Raw genomic sequence first — 14889 nt, forward strand, 5'->3', positions numbered from 1 at the left:
GGGCGGGGCGGGCCCGGGGGCGGGGCGGGGCCGGTGCCCGGGCCGGGGCTCGGCGGTCGCTCCTGGCTGCGGGGCCGCGGCGGCACCGGGTGCGAAGCTGCGCGGGAGCGGCCGCCCCGGGCCGGGCTGAGCCGATGCTGGCGGCCGAGCCCGCCGCCGCCGGAGCCATGTCCCAGCCCGAGGCGGAGCGGGCGAGCGGCGGCTCCGCGCCGGAGCCGGAGCCGGGGCCGGGGCCGGGGCTCCCCGGGCGGGCCCCGCACCGCAGCCGCAGCCGGCGGCCGTCGGGGCGCGACTCCCGCCGCGCCTCCTTCCGCTTCAACCGGCGGAGCTCGGCCGAGCTGGAGCTGCTGGGCTACCCCGCACCGGGCGGGGGGTCGCCGCCGCCGCCGCCGGGCGCCGCCGGGCGCCGGGAGCCGGAGGAGACGGAGAGCGAGGAGGTGGAGACCCGCGCCGTCGCCACCTCCCCCGACGGCCGGTTCCTCAAGTTCGACATCGAGATCGGCCGCGGCTCCTTCAAGACCGTCTACAAGGGGCTGGACACGGAGACCACCGTGGAGGTGGCCTGGTGCGAGCTGCAGGTACGGCCCGCCCCTGCCCGCGCCCTGCCCGCGCCCTGCCCGTTCCCGCAGCCCCCCGCCCCGGGGACCCTTTCCCGTCCAGTTTCCCTGGCGTGGGCAGCCCCCCCGCCCTGAGCCCCTCTGCCCGCCGCTGCCTGCCCCGGCTGCCTGCGGGGCATCTCCCCGGGGCTGGAGCCCGTCCCAGGGAGCGCGGCGCCCCGCGATCCCCCGGTCCCTGCCGGCCACGTCGGGGCCCTTCTGCCGGCAGCCCGCAGCAGCGGAGCCGGGCAGGGTGCCTGCAGCCGGCTGGGGCTCCCCTCGCTGCCCTCCGCTGTGCCCGTCTCCGCCGGTGCCTCGGCCCCGCGCGGGGCTCTTGGCCCGGGCCCAGGCTCCTGCTGAACGCTGCTGCTGCCGGCCCTCCTGCCCGTCACATGCTGTTTTCCGTTTGCCTCCTCGCTGCCTGCGCTGTGGGGCACACCGGGGTGCCCACGCTCCCGGAGCCAGTCCCCGCTCCGGGGGTTTACAGGTGGATCCAGGACCGGCTGCCGGCGCTGAGCGCCCCGCTGTCTTTTCAGTGCCCACCAGCTTGCAGCTTTCCCTTCGGAAGGGCAGCGAGGGCAGGGGTGCTCTCTGCTGTGCTGTCCTCCGGACACATGCCTGTGCCAGCGCTGGAGCTGGCTCCGAGGTTTGCTCCGATAGCCCTCGGCGTGCGCTGGGGCACGTGCCTGCAGCGAGCCTGGGGCTGCGCGTCGGTCGGGAGCAGGGTACGGCGCGACCTTGGTGCGCTCCGGCTGCTTGTCCTTGGCTGAAGCACTGTCCATGGGCACCTGCACGCGGTTTCTGCGATGCTGCCAGGGGCTTTCTGCTGGGAGCACCTGGACCTGTGGTTTTCCAGGTCTCTGAGCAGCGTCCCCATCTCCTCTCTGCCACCACGCTCCTCCGTCCCCTTCGCTGCTCTGCAGCCCGGCAGCAGGATGCTGACAGCGGGATGCTGAGGGCAGCGGTGAAGGTGTTGGCTCCGCAGCTCCGTCTCCTGCTTGTTGCTTTTGATGGGCCTGATCTCGTCCCCGGTGGCGCACAGGGAGAGCCGTGCGTGGGGCTCCCTTTTCTCCTTGGAGCCCCTGGGGAGGGGCTTCGGTAAAGTCCAAAGTCTCCAACAGGCTCCTGACCCTGGGGTGGCTGCTGTGGCTGGAAGGTCCAAGTCCTTGTTTACACAGAAAAACGCGTCTTGCGAGTTTGTTGTCTTGTTCCTAAAACCTTGGTGCAGCTGCAGGCGGCCGCCCGGGCCGGGCCCTTGGGGCGGCTGCGGCCCAGTCGTGCAAGAGGAGAGGCTGAGGTGGCGGTGGGTGATTTCTGGAGGGGCCGGCTGTGGCCTCTTAGCGAGGAAGGTGAGGTCCTGGGCCTCCGCTTGCCTTCGTGGGTTGCACAATTCCTTCAGCTGGCTGCCGAGAGCCGGCTCAGCACTCCCTCCCTCGTGCGGCCCCACGGCTCCGTCCAAACGCTCCTGAGCTCCGTTTGAGTCCCGCGTCCCTTCGGGCGGCAGGGGAAGTGCCAGCCGGCTGCTGGCAGGGACGGGCTCTCCTTGGCGAGCCCAGGACCTTCTCTGGATGAGTCAGCCGTGCCCAGCGATTCCTGCCTGGCTGGCTCCCCGTCCCTCCCTGAGGGTCTCGGCCCCTTGTCGCAGACGTGCCCAGCTCCCCTGCGCTGGCAGCACGGCTCGCTCCCTGCCCTCCTGCTTGTCCCCGCAGCCGGGCTGTGCCGCCCTGCGGGGCCCCTCTCCCCACCCCGGCTGTGTCAGAGCAGCTCCTGCGAGTCCGCTGGGGCTGGATGCGGCCCCCGGTGCCCGTCCTGCAGCCCAGGGCAGGGGCTGTGTGCACATGGGGCTGTTTGGCAAAGGGCTGCCCGCGGTCTGGCAGCGGTGCAGGCAGGGCGTGCCTGCGGCTGCACGTGGGCAGACCTGTTGTCTTGCGAGGTGGCTGCCGGGGGGTCGAGGCTGCACGCTCCCGGCTGGAGGAAAGGGGGTCGGGAAGCAAAAACGCTCCTGTGCTCCGAGTCCAGCAGGCACGCACCGGCCCCGCTGCCTGCCCTGCGAGCCCGCCGGGCCGGCGCGGGCTGGAGCCACGGGAGCCGCTCACTTGGCCCATGGGGAGCTGGTGGGGGACGTGTGCGGGGAGACCGAGCTCCTGCCAGGGACCGTCCCGTGGGCATCCCGCGGTGTCTGGCAGACCTGGCTCCCCTCCGCCGTCACCCTCCCGGGGGAGCGCAGCCCGGCCGTAGCCGAGAGCCCCTCGAGGGTCGGCTGGCGCGGGGAGCCCCAGCCCCGCTCCTGTCCCACGCAGCCCCGGCGCCTGCCCCCATCCACCCCCCCCAGCCCTCTCCCTTCCCCACCCAGTATTCGGCTCTGTCCCACTGACTGCTCTTTATCCAGTGCCTCTTGTCCCAAAATCCACGTCCCACGAGGGGCTGAGAGCACAGAAGCAGACTTTTTAAAGTTTGGTTTTTTCAGCAATCATGCAAAGAATCAGACACTGTGACACAAATACGGGATTTGGAACCGCAAATAAAAATGGTTGTGGTTCTGCCCTTTTAAAAATAGCTTTGTCCTGTGTCTTTCACAGTTCTCCTTTTATTGCCTTTCAATTCTGAATGAATACCTAACCTCAGCCCTGACCTGTTCCGGTCCAGAGAGCCTCGTCCAGCTGCCGTGATGGCTCCCGATCCCAAATCCCAGCTCCCTGTGCTGTCCTCGCCCTGCCCTTCCCTCTCCGGTGCCTGGAGACCTGGAGGCCGTTTTTGCCCATCCCCTGCCTTCCTGTGGGACCCCTCTGGGGACCTGCCCATCCCTGTCCCCCGTGCCGCTGCCCCCCAGTCCTGAACACCGCGTCTGTCTCTGCCTCCCGCCTGCGTCCCGCAGCCCTGCCGTGACCTGTTTGTGCTTTCCAGCTTTAGACTGGGGACTATTTCTGTTGATAGGTGCTGCGGGCGGTGGGGAAGGAGGAAGCAGGGAGGAAACCGGAGGCCCGGAGCGGGATCGAGCTGTAAATACCTGGCCGTGAGCGGTTTTCCTGTGGGTCCCCTCGGGCTCCCTGCAGGCGAGAGCAGCCTGGGCGGTGGGAGCTGCCATGCCACCCCGGCTCCCGTGCCAGGGTCAGGCAGGTAACCCTGGCTGGCTGCCCCCGGGGGCTGCGGGGCACCCTTCTGCCCAAATTCCTGCATCTTCCCAAAATCCTGTCCATCACATGCCCAGCCCATCCTGCCTGCAGTGTGGTTGGGAATTGTGCTGCGACTGAGTCTGGTGAGGCCTTGGGGCAGCGCCCGGGGCTCAGCCCCTTACGGGGCCGGGAGCTCTGCCTGTCCGGGAGGTGATCCAAGGGGACAGGGGGGATTTGCTCGATGGGGGTTCTGCGGGCTTGGGAACGTGAGCGTGTGTGTGCTCATGCGCCTGCGAGCATGCATGAGGATGCCACTCGCCAAGCAGTGGGGGACAGACTCGCAGGGAAGGAGTGGTGGGGTGCAGGCACCCACTGCTGCCGTAGTGCTGGCTCTGCTGCCGGGGGGCTCGGGACCTCCCCGCGGCTGGAGGTGCTGTGGCCGCGGCTGGAGGGAGGGCGCTGGGCGGTCTCCAGCACCTGCTCCGCGCCCTGCCATGGCATCACTACGATGCCCTGTGTCCCTTTCCAGCTGTGACTCTGGGCCCCACACAACGGGGCTTTCTCAGGCCGCCACCGGGACCCCCTGCCCGGGGCGTCGCGGGGCCAGGGCCCTGCGAGGGCTGAGGACTCTGTGCCGAGCGCTGGCACTTCCCCGCGCTGGGGAGAGCCTCCTGCCGCAGAGGCGAGAGCCGTCCTCGGCCACCGTGCCCAGCCCTCCCTCCTCCCACGCTGGCCTCGGCTCCTGCCGTTGGCCGTGCCGGGCTCCCCGGCAGCCAGCTCCTGGCTCGCGGGATGGGGCTGGACCGCTGCCACCCAGCTCCTCACCCGGCCCCGCGCTGCCATCCCCAGAGTCCTCCTCTGCCCTGCGCGAGGAGCTGCAAGGAAAGGACACGGTGTCCCTGCGAGCTGTGTGGGGCGGCGGGGCTCTGCTGGCAGCCCTGCCTGCCCTGCCCGCCCTGCCCTCCCCGGCGCCCAGTCCCTGGATGAGCAGCTCCTCCGGCTGGGCTGGGGCCAGGCTGGGCTCCGCTCCCCACTGCCGGTGCTCGGTGGGGAGAGCGTCGGGCCGGCTGGCCGCGGGACCGGCTGCCACTTCAGTCGTGGGAGGAATGGTGCTGGGCGAGCCCAGCAGTCCTGGCACAGGCTCGGGGCCTCGTGCCGGGGTTCTGCCTGGGTAGGGGGTGGCATGGCAGGGGCCACACTGGCACGACCGCTCCAAGCAGGGTCCCCTCTTGCTGAGCTGGGAGAGCCGTGGCTGCCCGTGACTCCCTGCCTGCCCCTGTTCATAGCCCATTTTGGCTTCCCCCATGCCCTTGCAGGTTTGCGGGATGCAGTGAAGCCTCCGGGCTCCCCAGTGGGGAGTGGGGGGCCCGGGGCTCTGCGGGCGGCTGTGGCGCTGGGCAGGGCAGCCGGTGTGCCGCTGGGCCGTGCAGGGGCTTTGGTTGCTGTTTTCCTCCTCGGGTATGAAAGGTCCCATTCATCCCGCTGCAGCAGGGCTCAGGTTCTCATCTGGGCTGAGCCGGGTCCCTGAGCGTGTGTTAAAAGCAGAGGGGATTATGGAGCGGCTCCAGCCCGGCCGTGGGGCCGGCTGTGATGCAACGAAAATATTACAAAAGCTGCCTGGGCTGATGGATGGCGGCCGCCGGCCAAGGAGCTGAGCACGGCTCTCGCAGCGCCTGGCGGTGGGAGCGCAGTGGCCGCTTGCAGCAGCTCGGTTTTCCTCGGCCCCGCCAGCGTGGGCTGGACGGGGGTCCCGGCTGGGCGGCCCCCAGGCTCTGCAGCGGCCGGGCCCTTCGGGGTCCTGGGCTGCGGTGGAGTCATCGCAGGGGATATTGCTCTGCCCCTGCTCCTGCCCGGGGCCCGGCACTCGCAGCTGCCTGGGCTCGGGGCAGGACCCGGCTCCTTCTGGGGCTGGCTGGCTCCCCCCTTCCCGCACTATGGGGCCGTGTCCCTCCAGGATCAGGGGTCTGCATCCTCCCCACTGGCCCCGGCCCCAGCTCCGCTCAGTGCCCGTGTCAGCACTCGGCTTCAGTTTCCACTTTAATTAACTCGAGCAGGAGGAACATGGAAAAACCTGGGCTGAAGCCTCCCCCGCCTGCGTTCCCCAACAAAGGCCTCATTGAGGCTGGCCGGGCACCCTGCCATGCCGGTGCCCGGCGCTGGGAGCTGGTGGTACCCCGGCGGGGGGCAGGGCTGTCCCGGGGGGCAGAGGGGCCGCGGCCATCGCGTCTGCGTGGGACGCACTGGTGGGCAGCGGTCGTGGCAGAGCCCCCACGCATCCTCTCGGCTGGGTGGCTGCAGGCTGGGGATCCCCGTCCTGCGGTGGGGTGGTGGGCACCGGCTGGGAGCAAAGAGCAGCAGGAGTGGGGATGGGCGGCCCTGGCACAGCACAGCTTTCATGGCAGGGAAGCACATGGGCTTCTCGGTGCATTATCTGTCGTGGGAGACTTTGGCCATCCCTCCAGGAGAGAGCGGCTCCATCCAGAGCAGCGCCGCGGAGCGCCGGGGTGCAGGGCCAGCCGGGTGGGCTGAGACCATGGTCTGGGACGGCCCCGCCCCGCATGAGCCCCTGCGCTGGGGAACAGTAGGTCTGACCCCGGCTCTGCGCTGGGGCCGCAGCAGCCCCCGCTGCCTCGTGCGTAGGGAGCGGGATGAGGATGTGAGGGTCTCTTGTAAGCCAGGGCATCCCCCTGTGCCCGCCGGGGACCCTGCGTGCCCCCCTCAGCTCCCCACTGGCTCCTGCAGACGCGGAAGCTGTCGAAGACGGAGCGGCAGCGGTTCAGCGAGGAGGTGGAGATGCTGAAGGGGCTGCAGCATCCCAACATCGTCCGCTTCTATGACTCCTGGAAGTCATCCGTCAAAGGCCAGATCTGCATCGTGCTGGTCACAGAGCTCATGACGTCCGGCACCCTGAAAACGTGAGCAGGGACCGCCAGGTCGGGGTGCACAAGGGAGGGGACGGGGTCGCTGCGGTGACGGGGAGGTGAGGGACACGTCTGCACCCCGTGCCTGGGCACTTGGTGTGGGTGTTTGGGTGGGGATGACGGGCTGTGGTAGGCTTGGGTGGGATCTGGGCGGATGACGGGGCAGGGCTGGGAGCTGGAGACAGAAATCGGGGGTGGCTGCTGGATGTTTGGAGACCCAGGACCTTCACTGGCACCATCCTGCACAGGGACAGTGTGGCCTGGGCATGCCGGTGCTGAGCGGGGTGGCAGCAGCGGCCGCTCACCCCGGCTGGCTCCTGGCACCGGCAGCTCAGGGAGCTCGGCTCCTCCTGGGCTGCGTTTTCTCTGGTTCCTGTGCAGAGCCCCGCCGGGGAGGGGACCAGGAGCCCCTACTCCAAGTTCTTTGCCGCTTTCCCTGCATGGACACCCGCTTCTGGACGGGCTCGGCGTGGCGGTGGGAGAAGGGTGGGCTGGGGCCGGGGCCGGGGTGTGGGACTGAGCCCCAGGGGTCCCCCGGCAGCTACCTGAAGCGGTTCAAGGAGATGAAGCTGAAGGTGCTGCAGCGCTGGAGCCGGCAGATCCTCAAGGGGCTGCATTTCCTGCACACCCGCTCGCCCCCCATCATCCACCGTGACCTCAAGTGCGACAACATCTTCATCACGGGCCCCACCGGCTCGGTCAAGATTGGGGACCTGGGCCTGGCCACGCTCAAGCGAGCCTCCTTCGCCAAAAGCGTCATAGGTGGGGTCCCGGCGCGGCCGGGCTTGCGGCTGCCTGGCGGTGGCTGCGGGTGGGTCGGCGCCCCGGGGGTGCTGAGCCCCGCTGCTGCCCCCAGGCACCCCCGAGTTCATGGCGCCGGAGATGTACGAGGAGAAGTACGACGAGGCAGTGGATGTCTACGCCTTCGGGATGTGCATGCTGGAGATGGCCACCTCAGAGTACCCCTACTCCGAGTGCCAGAACGCCGCCCAGATCTACCGCAAGGTCACCTCGGTGAGCGGCCCCGGCCCCCGGGCTGGCGGCAGTGCTGCTGGCGGGTGCCGTGGGCATGGGAGCCGGGCTGGGGGGCCGGTCGGATGGAGCTGTCGGGCCTCGCTGCGCCCCAAAATGTGTCACCGTGCAGGTTGTGCAAGCAGCTAAAAATAATCTGGGCAGTGAGAAGGTGCCGTGCCAGGGCGCAGGGCCCACGGAGGGTGGGGGGGCCACAGCTTGGCCAGACCCCACGTCCCTCACCCCGCGCCAGGCGCTGCCAGCACATTAATGGGGTGGAACGGGAGCGGGTCAGCTCAGCCACCCCCTGCCTGGGGCACTGCGGCCGCCCCAGCCGGTCCCGGCTGGCTCCTGTCTGCTCCTGCCTGCTGGGGTGGAAACCTGGAGCCCCAGGGCGTCCTGGCCCCGGCTGCCCGTGCAGGCACGCGTGGCCTGGCCGTGGGAGCCGTGGCTGGGCTGGTGGGGCCCTGGGCTGGGAGCCCTGTCCCCACGTGTCCCCTGCTGCCAGCGGGGCCGTGCCTGGGGGCACGGGGGGCTGCAGGGCCACGGCTGCCCGGGGAGTGTCCAGTGGCCCCGCAAAGCCTGGGTTCAGCCCCGGGCCCTGGAAACCTGGCGCTGTGGCAGGGTCTGGCACAGGAGGTGCTGACGCCCATCGCCCCCAGGGCCTGAAGCCCAGCAGCTTCTACAAGGTGAAGGTTCCGGAGCTGAAGGAGATCATCGAGGGCTGCATCCGCATGGACAAGAACGAGAGGTGGGGGAGAGTGGGGAGTGGGGGCCTGGGCGGCAGAGCCCCCCCGGTCCCCAGCCCCGCACTGAGCTGTGCTCCCCGCAGGTACACCATCCAGGACCTGCTGGAGCACTCCTTCTTCCAGGAGGACACGGGGGTGCACGTGGAGCTGGCCGAGGAGGATGATGGCGTCAAGTCTGGGCTCAAGCTCTGGCTGCGCATGGACGACACAAAGAAGCTGCACGGCAAGTACAAGGACAACAACGCCATCGAGTTCCTCTTCGAGCTCTACAAGGACGTGGCAGAGGAGGTGGCCCAGGAGATGGTGGGTGCTGGGACAGAGGGACCCTGAGTGCCGCGGGTTCCCTGCGCCCCGACGTGACGAGCCCCCTCCATGCAGGTGGTCCTGGGCTTCGTCTGCGAGGCCGACTACAAGCTGGTGGCCAAGGCGGTGCGGGACCGCGTGGTTGCCATCAAGCGCAAGCGGGAGAAGCTGAAGCGCGCCCAGGACACGCCATCGCCTGCGGAGCCAGAGCAGCCGCCCGGTGTCCTGCAGCTGCTGGAGGAGCTCAAGTCCCCACTGCCACCTGGCGCGCCTGCCCCGGCCACCCCCGGCTCTGGGGACTCCGTCTTCAGCAGCACCTTCCCCCCAGAGCCCGAGGAGCCGGAGGCTGACCAGCACCAGCACTTCGCCTACCGGCACACCAGCTACTCCTCAGCCACCTGTGCGTGGGCACCGGGCGGGGGGACAGCAGGGCGACCCGGGGCGGGAGGCGGGTGGGGGTTCCCTCCCCACCTCCAGCCATGCCATGCACCCAGCCCCAAAGCCGTGTCCTGGGGGTGCAAGCTGGGGAGGGGGCTCCAGCTCTGGCCGTGCTCATGCGAGCGCTCCTCCGCAGCTGACTGCGAGACTGATGGCTACCTGAGCTCCTCCGGCTTCCTGGACTCCCCGGACCCGGCCCATCGCAGCTTCTCGGTGGGGGACCCTGCCAGCCCGCCGCTCGCCCGCCCCGTGCGCTGCTTCCCCACGGTGAGCGGGGCCCCATGGGGCTGGGGGGGCGGGGTGGCCATGACGCGCCCCGGCTCACATGGTCCTTTCCCTGCAGAGCATCGCGGTGCAGCTGCCCACCGAGTGCCTCCCCCCCGCCAGCGGCTTCTCCTCCCCGGTGGACAGGTGAGGTGGTGGGGGGCCGGGCGGGGGCCGGCTGGGGAGTGCAGGGCTGGGAATGGCTGTGCTGATGCTCCGGCACTGGGGCTTCCCGCAGCTACGCCTCAGATGTGGCATCCGGCATGAGCGACGGCTACGAGGGGCTCTCGGCCAGTGAACGGAGCGCCAAGCTGCCACCCAAGCGGGCATCAGGGAAGCTGCTGCGGCGCCGAGCCCGGTCCAGGCTGCGCATCACCAACGTGAGTGCCGGGGGTGCCGGGTGGGCGGGCGGGCGCTCCCCAAGCTGAGCTGGCCCTGCTGCCCACAGATCTCCGACAAGAACGACCGGGTGGTGGAGTGCCAGCTGCAGACCTACAACAACAAGATGGTGACCTTCAAGTTCGACTTGGATGGGGACAACCCGGAGGAAATCGCAGCCGTCATGGTGAGTGCAGGGCAGGGGTGAGGGCAGGGGTCTGCCCGTCTGTGCTGGGTGCTGACGGGCCCCTCCGCCCCCAGGTCCACAACGAGTTCATCCTCAAGTCAGAGCGGGATGGCTTCATCCACCGCATCCGGGACATCATCCACCGCGTGGAGACCCTTCTCCGCAAGGACGGGCGCAGTGCCGCCGAGCTGCCCGAGAGCCCCGAGGCCGAGCATGGCGCAGGCAGCCCTGTGAGTGCCCAGCCCGGCCCTGCCAGCCGTGCGGAAGCCGCTGATGCTGAGCGCGGCTGGGGGTGCTGCCTGGCCCCGGGGAGTCCAGCGGGGAGGGGGCTGGGGTGCAGGGCACCCTGTGAGTGCCCAGCTCTGGGCAGGAGCAGCCCCGTGCCTGCAGCTCTGGGTCACTCACCCGCTCCTGCGATGGGTCATGGGGCCCCCCCCACCCAGCGGAGCCACCAGCTCCTGTCCTTGCGTGCAGTGGGGCTGGGATGGGGGCCAGCAGCGGCTTGGCTCAGCCTGTCCGGGGTCTCTGCCCTGGTGCTGGGCTCAGCCGCATCCCCCTCGGCAGGTGGACCTGCAGCTGCAGGAGCTCTCGCGCTCCATCTCCTCCTCATCTTCGCTGAGCGGTACGTCTCTGCCCTGTGCGGGCCCTTCCCGTCCCCCCCAGCCCCGTGCAGGGCGGGTGACAGCCCTGGCTGAGCCCAGGGGTCCTGCCGGGCACATCCTGCCTCAGCTGAGTGTTGGCTGTCACCCCTGTGCCGCAGACCTGGGCTGCACCAGTCCCAGCCTCTCGGTCCAGTCCCCTGTCCTGCCATCGCTGAGCAGCTCCCCGTTGGAGAACCTTGCCAGCCCCGCGGAGCCGCTGCCAGCCCCAGCCCATGAGCCGCGGCCAATGCTGCCGGGCTCCCCCGCAGGTACCAGCCCTGGCAAGGCCAGGCACGTCCGTCCCTCCAGGGCTGCCAGGCGCAGCCTGTGCAGCCGCCGTGCCTTGCCCGGTCCCTCGCCGGCATGGGGCTCGGAGCTGCCTGGGTGAGGGGTGGAGGGGACTCACGGGGTCAGGGCTGCTCCTGACACTCCTCTCTCTGCAGGCTCTGTGCAGACCTGGCCCCTCGTCTCAACGGCTCCCTCCTGGCTGACAGCGCCGCTGGCGTTCCCGCAGACCCCCCCGAGCACCCCGGAGGGCCCTGTCCCACCAGCCCTGCCCCAAGCCCTCCTGTCCCCACTGCCGCTCCCCACATCCTCTGTCCCCAGCGAGCCCGGCAGCCCCCTGAGCCCCCCTGTGACCAGCACGTCCTGGTCCCCCACTGCCCCCCTCCTGTCCCTGGCAAACGTCTTCTCCCTGGCAGTGATGAGCGTGGCCCACACGCTGCTGCCTGCTGTCTCCTCTATCGCCAGCTCGGGCGCGCACCTCTACCCCCCGCTGCTGCCGCGGCCGCAGAGTCTTGTCCTGGGGCCCCCACGCTTCGTCTACCCTGACCCTGCCAGCATGGCCAAGCCAGCCCCGGCCTGCGGCGGGACCCTGGAGTCAGTGGGGGCTGATGTCCCCACTGCTGGGGGGCCCATGCTGTTCCCTCCCCCAGCACTGGCCCCGCCGTGCCCCCCAGGCAGCGAGGCTGCGGGGAGCGCCCTGCCAGTGCTGACCACGTCCGCGCCGGGGAGCCCGGAGGGCAGCATGGTGAGTACGGGGGTGGCAGGGGCTCCCCGGGGCTGCTTGAGGTGGGGCTCAGCACCAGGGGGGCCAGGTTGTCGCTGCAGATGCTGCCCTGGGATGGGACAGGGAGCTCTGTGGCGTGGGGAGCCCGTGGGGTGCAGGGAGGGCCGAGCGGGCAGTGGGTCCCGGGAGCAGCAGCAAGGCGGGGAGATGTGGGGGGACCCGGGGTGGGGCGGCTGACGGCACCCGGGTACCTGCAGGTGCTGCCTGGCTCCCCCAAGCCCAGCCACCCGCTCATCGTCTCGGAGTCGCCAGCCCTCGGCGTGCCCAAAGTCCAGCTCTCGCCCATCAATGAAGGTGAGGTGGGGAAGGGCCGAGGCTGCGCTGCGCGGCCGTGTCTGCGCTGGGGCACTGCGATGTCCCCCACGTGCCCCGCGCCCCACCGACTGCCCCTGTCCCTGCAGAAGCCAAGACCCAGATCCTGGGCCGGTTCCAGGTGACACCAACCAAAGACCTGGCCGTGGCCTCTGCAGCGCCGGGCAGCAGCGAGGGCAGCAGCGAGGGTGAGCAGCGCGGTGCGGAGCCGGCAGCGAGCGGCTCCCCCCTGCCCATGGCCCCTGACACAGGGAGCAGCTCGAGCAGTGACTCGGACTCGGTGCTGGAGACGGCGGAGCAGGACGCCGAGGCCGAGGAGGCACTGGCCGAGGAGGGCACGGTGGTGCCGGTGGAGAGCGACCGGGAGGGCCCCGGGGAGGAGGGCGCAGAGAGCGCGCCGCAGGCGGTGCTGAGCCAGGTGTGGCTGAGTTACTCCCGCAGCCTGTCCTACCTGAGCAGCGACGACACCGAGAGCGAGGACGAGGAGATCTGGGAGGAGCTGCAGAACCTGCGCCAGAAGTGAGCAGCCCCGTGCGAGCCGAGCGGGGGGCCCGCGGCACGGGGGGAGCGGGGTGGTGGGCTGCGGCCGGGAGGCAGCGCGGGGGCTGCGGGAGGGCACCGATCTTCCCGCTGTCCCAGGTGGGGGGCGATGCCCCCTCCCCGGCGGCGCTGGCTGCCAGCCCCCATCTCTCCCCAGGCACCTGGCCGAGGTGCAGCTGCTGCAGAGCGCCCAGAAGAAGGAGATCGAGGAGCTGTACCTGCGGATGGGGAAGCAGCCGCCGCTGGGCATCGTCTCCCCCGCCGCCATGCTCTCCAGCCGCCAGCGCCGCCTCTCCAAGGGCAGCTTCAACCCCTCCCGCCGCAACAGCCTGCAGCGCCTGGAGCTGGCGCAGCCCCCAGGTGCCGGCCCCCGCTGCCCCAGCTCCCTCCTGGCGCCCCTGCGGGCTCGGCGGGGGCTGCGGGACGGGGACCCCCGGGGCTGGGGGGGGTCGGGCCCGCGCGGGGCACAGCTCTGTGCCCCCACGGGTGCCCCCTGCTCAGGGCCAGTCTCTCCCAGCAGGCATCATGCGCCGTAACTCGCTGAGCGGTAGCAGCACCGGCTCGCAGGAGCAGCGGCTGAGCAAGGGGGTGACCTTCGCCGACGACTTTGGCCGGATGGTAAGGGGCAGGGGGCTGATCCCGCTGCTGGTGGCCCCGCGGCGCTCCCGGCTGGCCCCAGCTCACCGCTGCTTCTCTCCCCAGTAGCCAGCTGGCCAGGAGTGACTTCACGAACTACCTCAACCAAGTGCCTGCTGCCCCGGGGGCAGGCGAGAGCCCCTGCGCCTCACCGGAGGGCAGCCCCAGCGCCCTTGGGCCCGGCCAGCTGGGTGCCTGCCCCAGGGACCCCGGCCCCCGCCTCTGCCCTCTGCCTGCCCCGGGGACCCCGGCCCCCGCCTCCAGCCCCCGCCCCGCGCACAGGGTACCCGCCGCCTCTGCGTCAGAGGGCGGGCGGGCCTGTCCCGCACTTGTCCCCCCATCTCCTCCCTCCTCGTGCCCCCTGCCCACCGTTCCCAGCCCATCTGCTCAAGCCCGGCCCCCGCTGCAGGACGCACGCAAGGTGCCGCCGTCCTTCGTGGCTTTACTCCGCGCTGAACCTGCGCAGGCAGAACCAGGCCCCGCTGGCGCCCTGCCCCGAGCAGAACCAGTCGGCCCCACTGCCTCCCAGTCGCGACATATCCGTCCCACCCCTGCCACCAGGCTGCCCTCCGGCTCTGCCCCAGCCCCGCTCCCGCATCGCAGGGGGGTCCCAGCCTGGGGCTGCCCTGCTCGCTGCTGCCCGCGTCTCGCTCTGTGCAGCCGAGAACGAGCCGGCTGCGGAGCGGAAGAAGCTTCCTTCGGCCCCGCAAGGCGATGGAGCTGGTGCACCAGCAACAGTGGCGGGTGCGCTTTGTTACAAACTGATGTCTGGAAAGTGTTTTCATAAATACAAATTAAATACAAATGGGCTCTGTCTGTGTCTGTCCGGGGGCACCGTCCTCGCTGGTGGCGCATGGTGAAAGATGATAAAATGAAAAGCAAACCAGAAAATTCCCCCATCTCAGCAGACACCGGAGCGGGTGGTAAGATCCCGAGCTGGACTCTGGCCACCAGCTGCTTTAACAACAGGCGCTGACGCTGACGCAGTCTCCAGACAGGGCGTTTATTGTGGAAAGCGGCGGGCACCTGGGCACCCCTGCCTTTCCCTGGAGCAAGTCCCTGGCTGCTCTCCAGGAGAAGGGCGGCTGCCTGCAGGGGAGGAAGCCCTGCCTGCAGGGGAGCCCCCCCAGTGCCTTTCCCTGGACCGCACTGAGCGCCGTGCAGGCCCAGACCCCCGCAAGGGGCCCCGCGGGGGCTGCAGCTCGCTCACGGGGTTCACGGGGGCCGGGCCCTCCGTGCTCAGCTCGCTGCGCTCTCGGCCCGCGCCTGCGCCCGCGCCCGCGCCGCCTCTGCCTCCTGCTCCAGCTCATCCAGGAACCGCTCCTGCGACACCGAGTAGAAGGTGTAGCCGTCTGGGGGGGGAGTTAAGGAAAAGAGCGGGCGCGGCCCGGCCGCGGCGCGTCCCCCCGGCCCGCCCCGGCCCCGGAGGATACAGATGCCAAAGGCCACCGCGCCGATGCCGAGGGCCAGCAGCACGTTGCGGCCGCGGAGCCGCCGCTGCAGAGCGCGCTGGCGCTGGGCGCGCTCCACCTGCGCCATGAGGAGGCGCTGCTCGGGGCTGAGCCCCGGCTCCCGCGCCGGGTCGATCCGCCGAGCGAAGGCCGCCTCCCCGCCCGGCTCCCGCGGCGCCGCCATCTTCCCCACCGCCCCTTCCGCACGGCGCGCCGACGTCACATCCGGCAGGGAGGGCCGGCCAATCGGAAGGGCGCGGGGGGCAGCGGGGCGTCGAGC

At 70.5% G+C, this 14889-nt stretch overlaps 2 protein-coding genes across 5 annotated transcripts; one reads left to right on the plus strand and one right to left on the minus strand.

Moving 5' to 3' along the window:
- Positions 1–48: 48 nt before the first annotated feature.
- Positions 49–13956, plus strand: WNK4 (WNK lysine deficient protein kinase 4). 4 transcript variants are annotated; one of them, XM_082331589.1, is made up of 20 exons: positions 49–578; positions 6452–6624; positions 7172–7392; positions 7487–7644; positions 8304–8392; positions 8474–8693; positions 8769–9093; positions 9268–9398; positions 9475–9542; positions 9634–9775; positions 9844–9960; positions 10035–10190; positions 10525–10582; positions 10721–10870; positions 11045–11631; positions 11868–11964; positions 12072–12501; positions 12680–12882; positions 13040–13140; positions 13228–13956. In XM_082331589.1, exons 1-20 carry the CDS (start codon positions 135–137, stop codon positions 13243–13245), a joined length of 3888 nt encoding a protein of 1295 aa, XP_082187715.1. In that variant the 5' UTR covers positions 49–134; the 3' UTR covers positions 13246–13956. The 4 variants fall into 4 exon arrangements, with proteins under 4 accessions (XP_082187715.1, XP_082187717.1, XP_082187718.1 ...); XM_082331591.1 differs by having other exon boundaries at positions 50–578; positions 13225–13956; XM_082331592.1 differs by having other exon boundaries at positions 50–578; positions 13043–13140; positions 13225–13955.
- A 186-nt stretch (positions 13957–14142) lies between these two features.
- COA3 (cytochrome c oxidase assembly factor 3) lies at positions 14143–14831 on the minus strand. The gene is made up of 2 exons (XM_082331593.1): positions 14592–14831; positions 14143–14510 (listed from the first exon to the last, which is right to left on the minus strand). Exons 1-2 carry the CDS (start codon positions 14791–14793, stop codon positions 14398–14400), a joined length of 315 nt encoding a protein of 104 aa, XP_082187719.1. The 5' UTR covers positions 14794–14831; the 3' UTR covers positions 14143–14397.
- Positions 14832–14889: the final 58 nt, after the last annotated feature.

Source organism: Platalea leucorodia, assembly GCF_965183815.1.
Source record: "Platalea leucorodia genome assembly, chromosome: 22".
NCBI classification, from domain to species: Eukaryota; Metazoa; Chordata; class Aves; order Pelecaniformes; family Threskiornithidae; genus Platalea; species Platalea leucorodia.

Bases quoted from the DNA above. Each gene is read 5' to 3' on its own strand.
- WNK4 (XM_082331589.1), top strand. From the start codon at position 135: ATGCTGGCGGCCGAGCCCGCCGCCGCCGGAGCCATGTCCCAGCCCGAG. The intron at 7,393-7,486 runs GTGGGGTCCCGG...TGCTGCCCCCAG, and splicing joins CTTCGCCAAAAGCGTCATAG to GCACCCCCGAGTTCATGGCG. The intron at 7,645-8,303 runs GTGAGCGGCCCC...CATCGCCCCCAG, and splicing joins TCTACCGCAAGGTCACCTCG to GGCCTGAAGCCCAGCAGCTT.
- COA3 (XM_082331593.1), bottom strand. From the start codon at position 14,793: ATGGCGGCGCCGCGGGAGCCGGGCGGGGAGGCGGCCTTCGCTCGGCGG. The intron at 14,511-14,591 runs GTATCCTCCGGG...CTCCCCCCCCAG, and splicing joins CGCGGTGGCCTTTGGCATCT to ACGGCTACACCTTCTACTCG.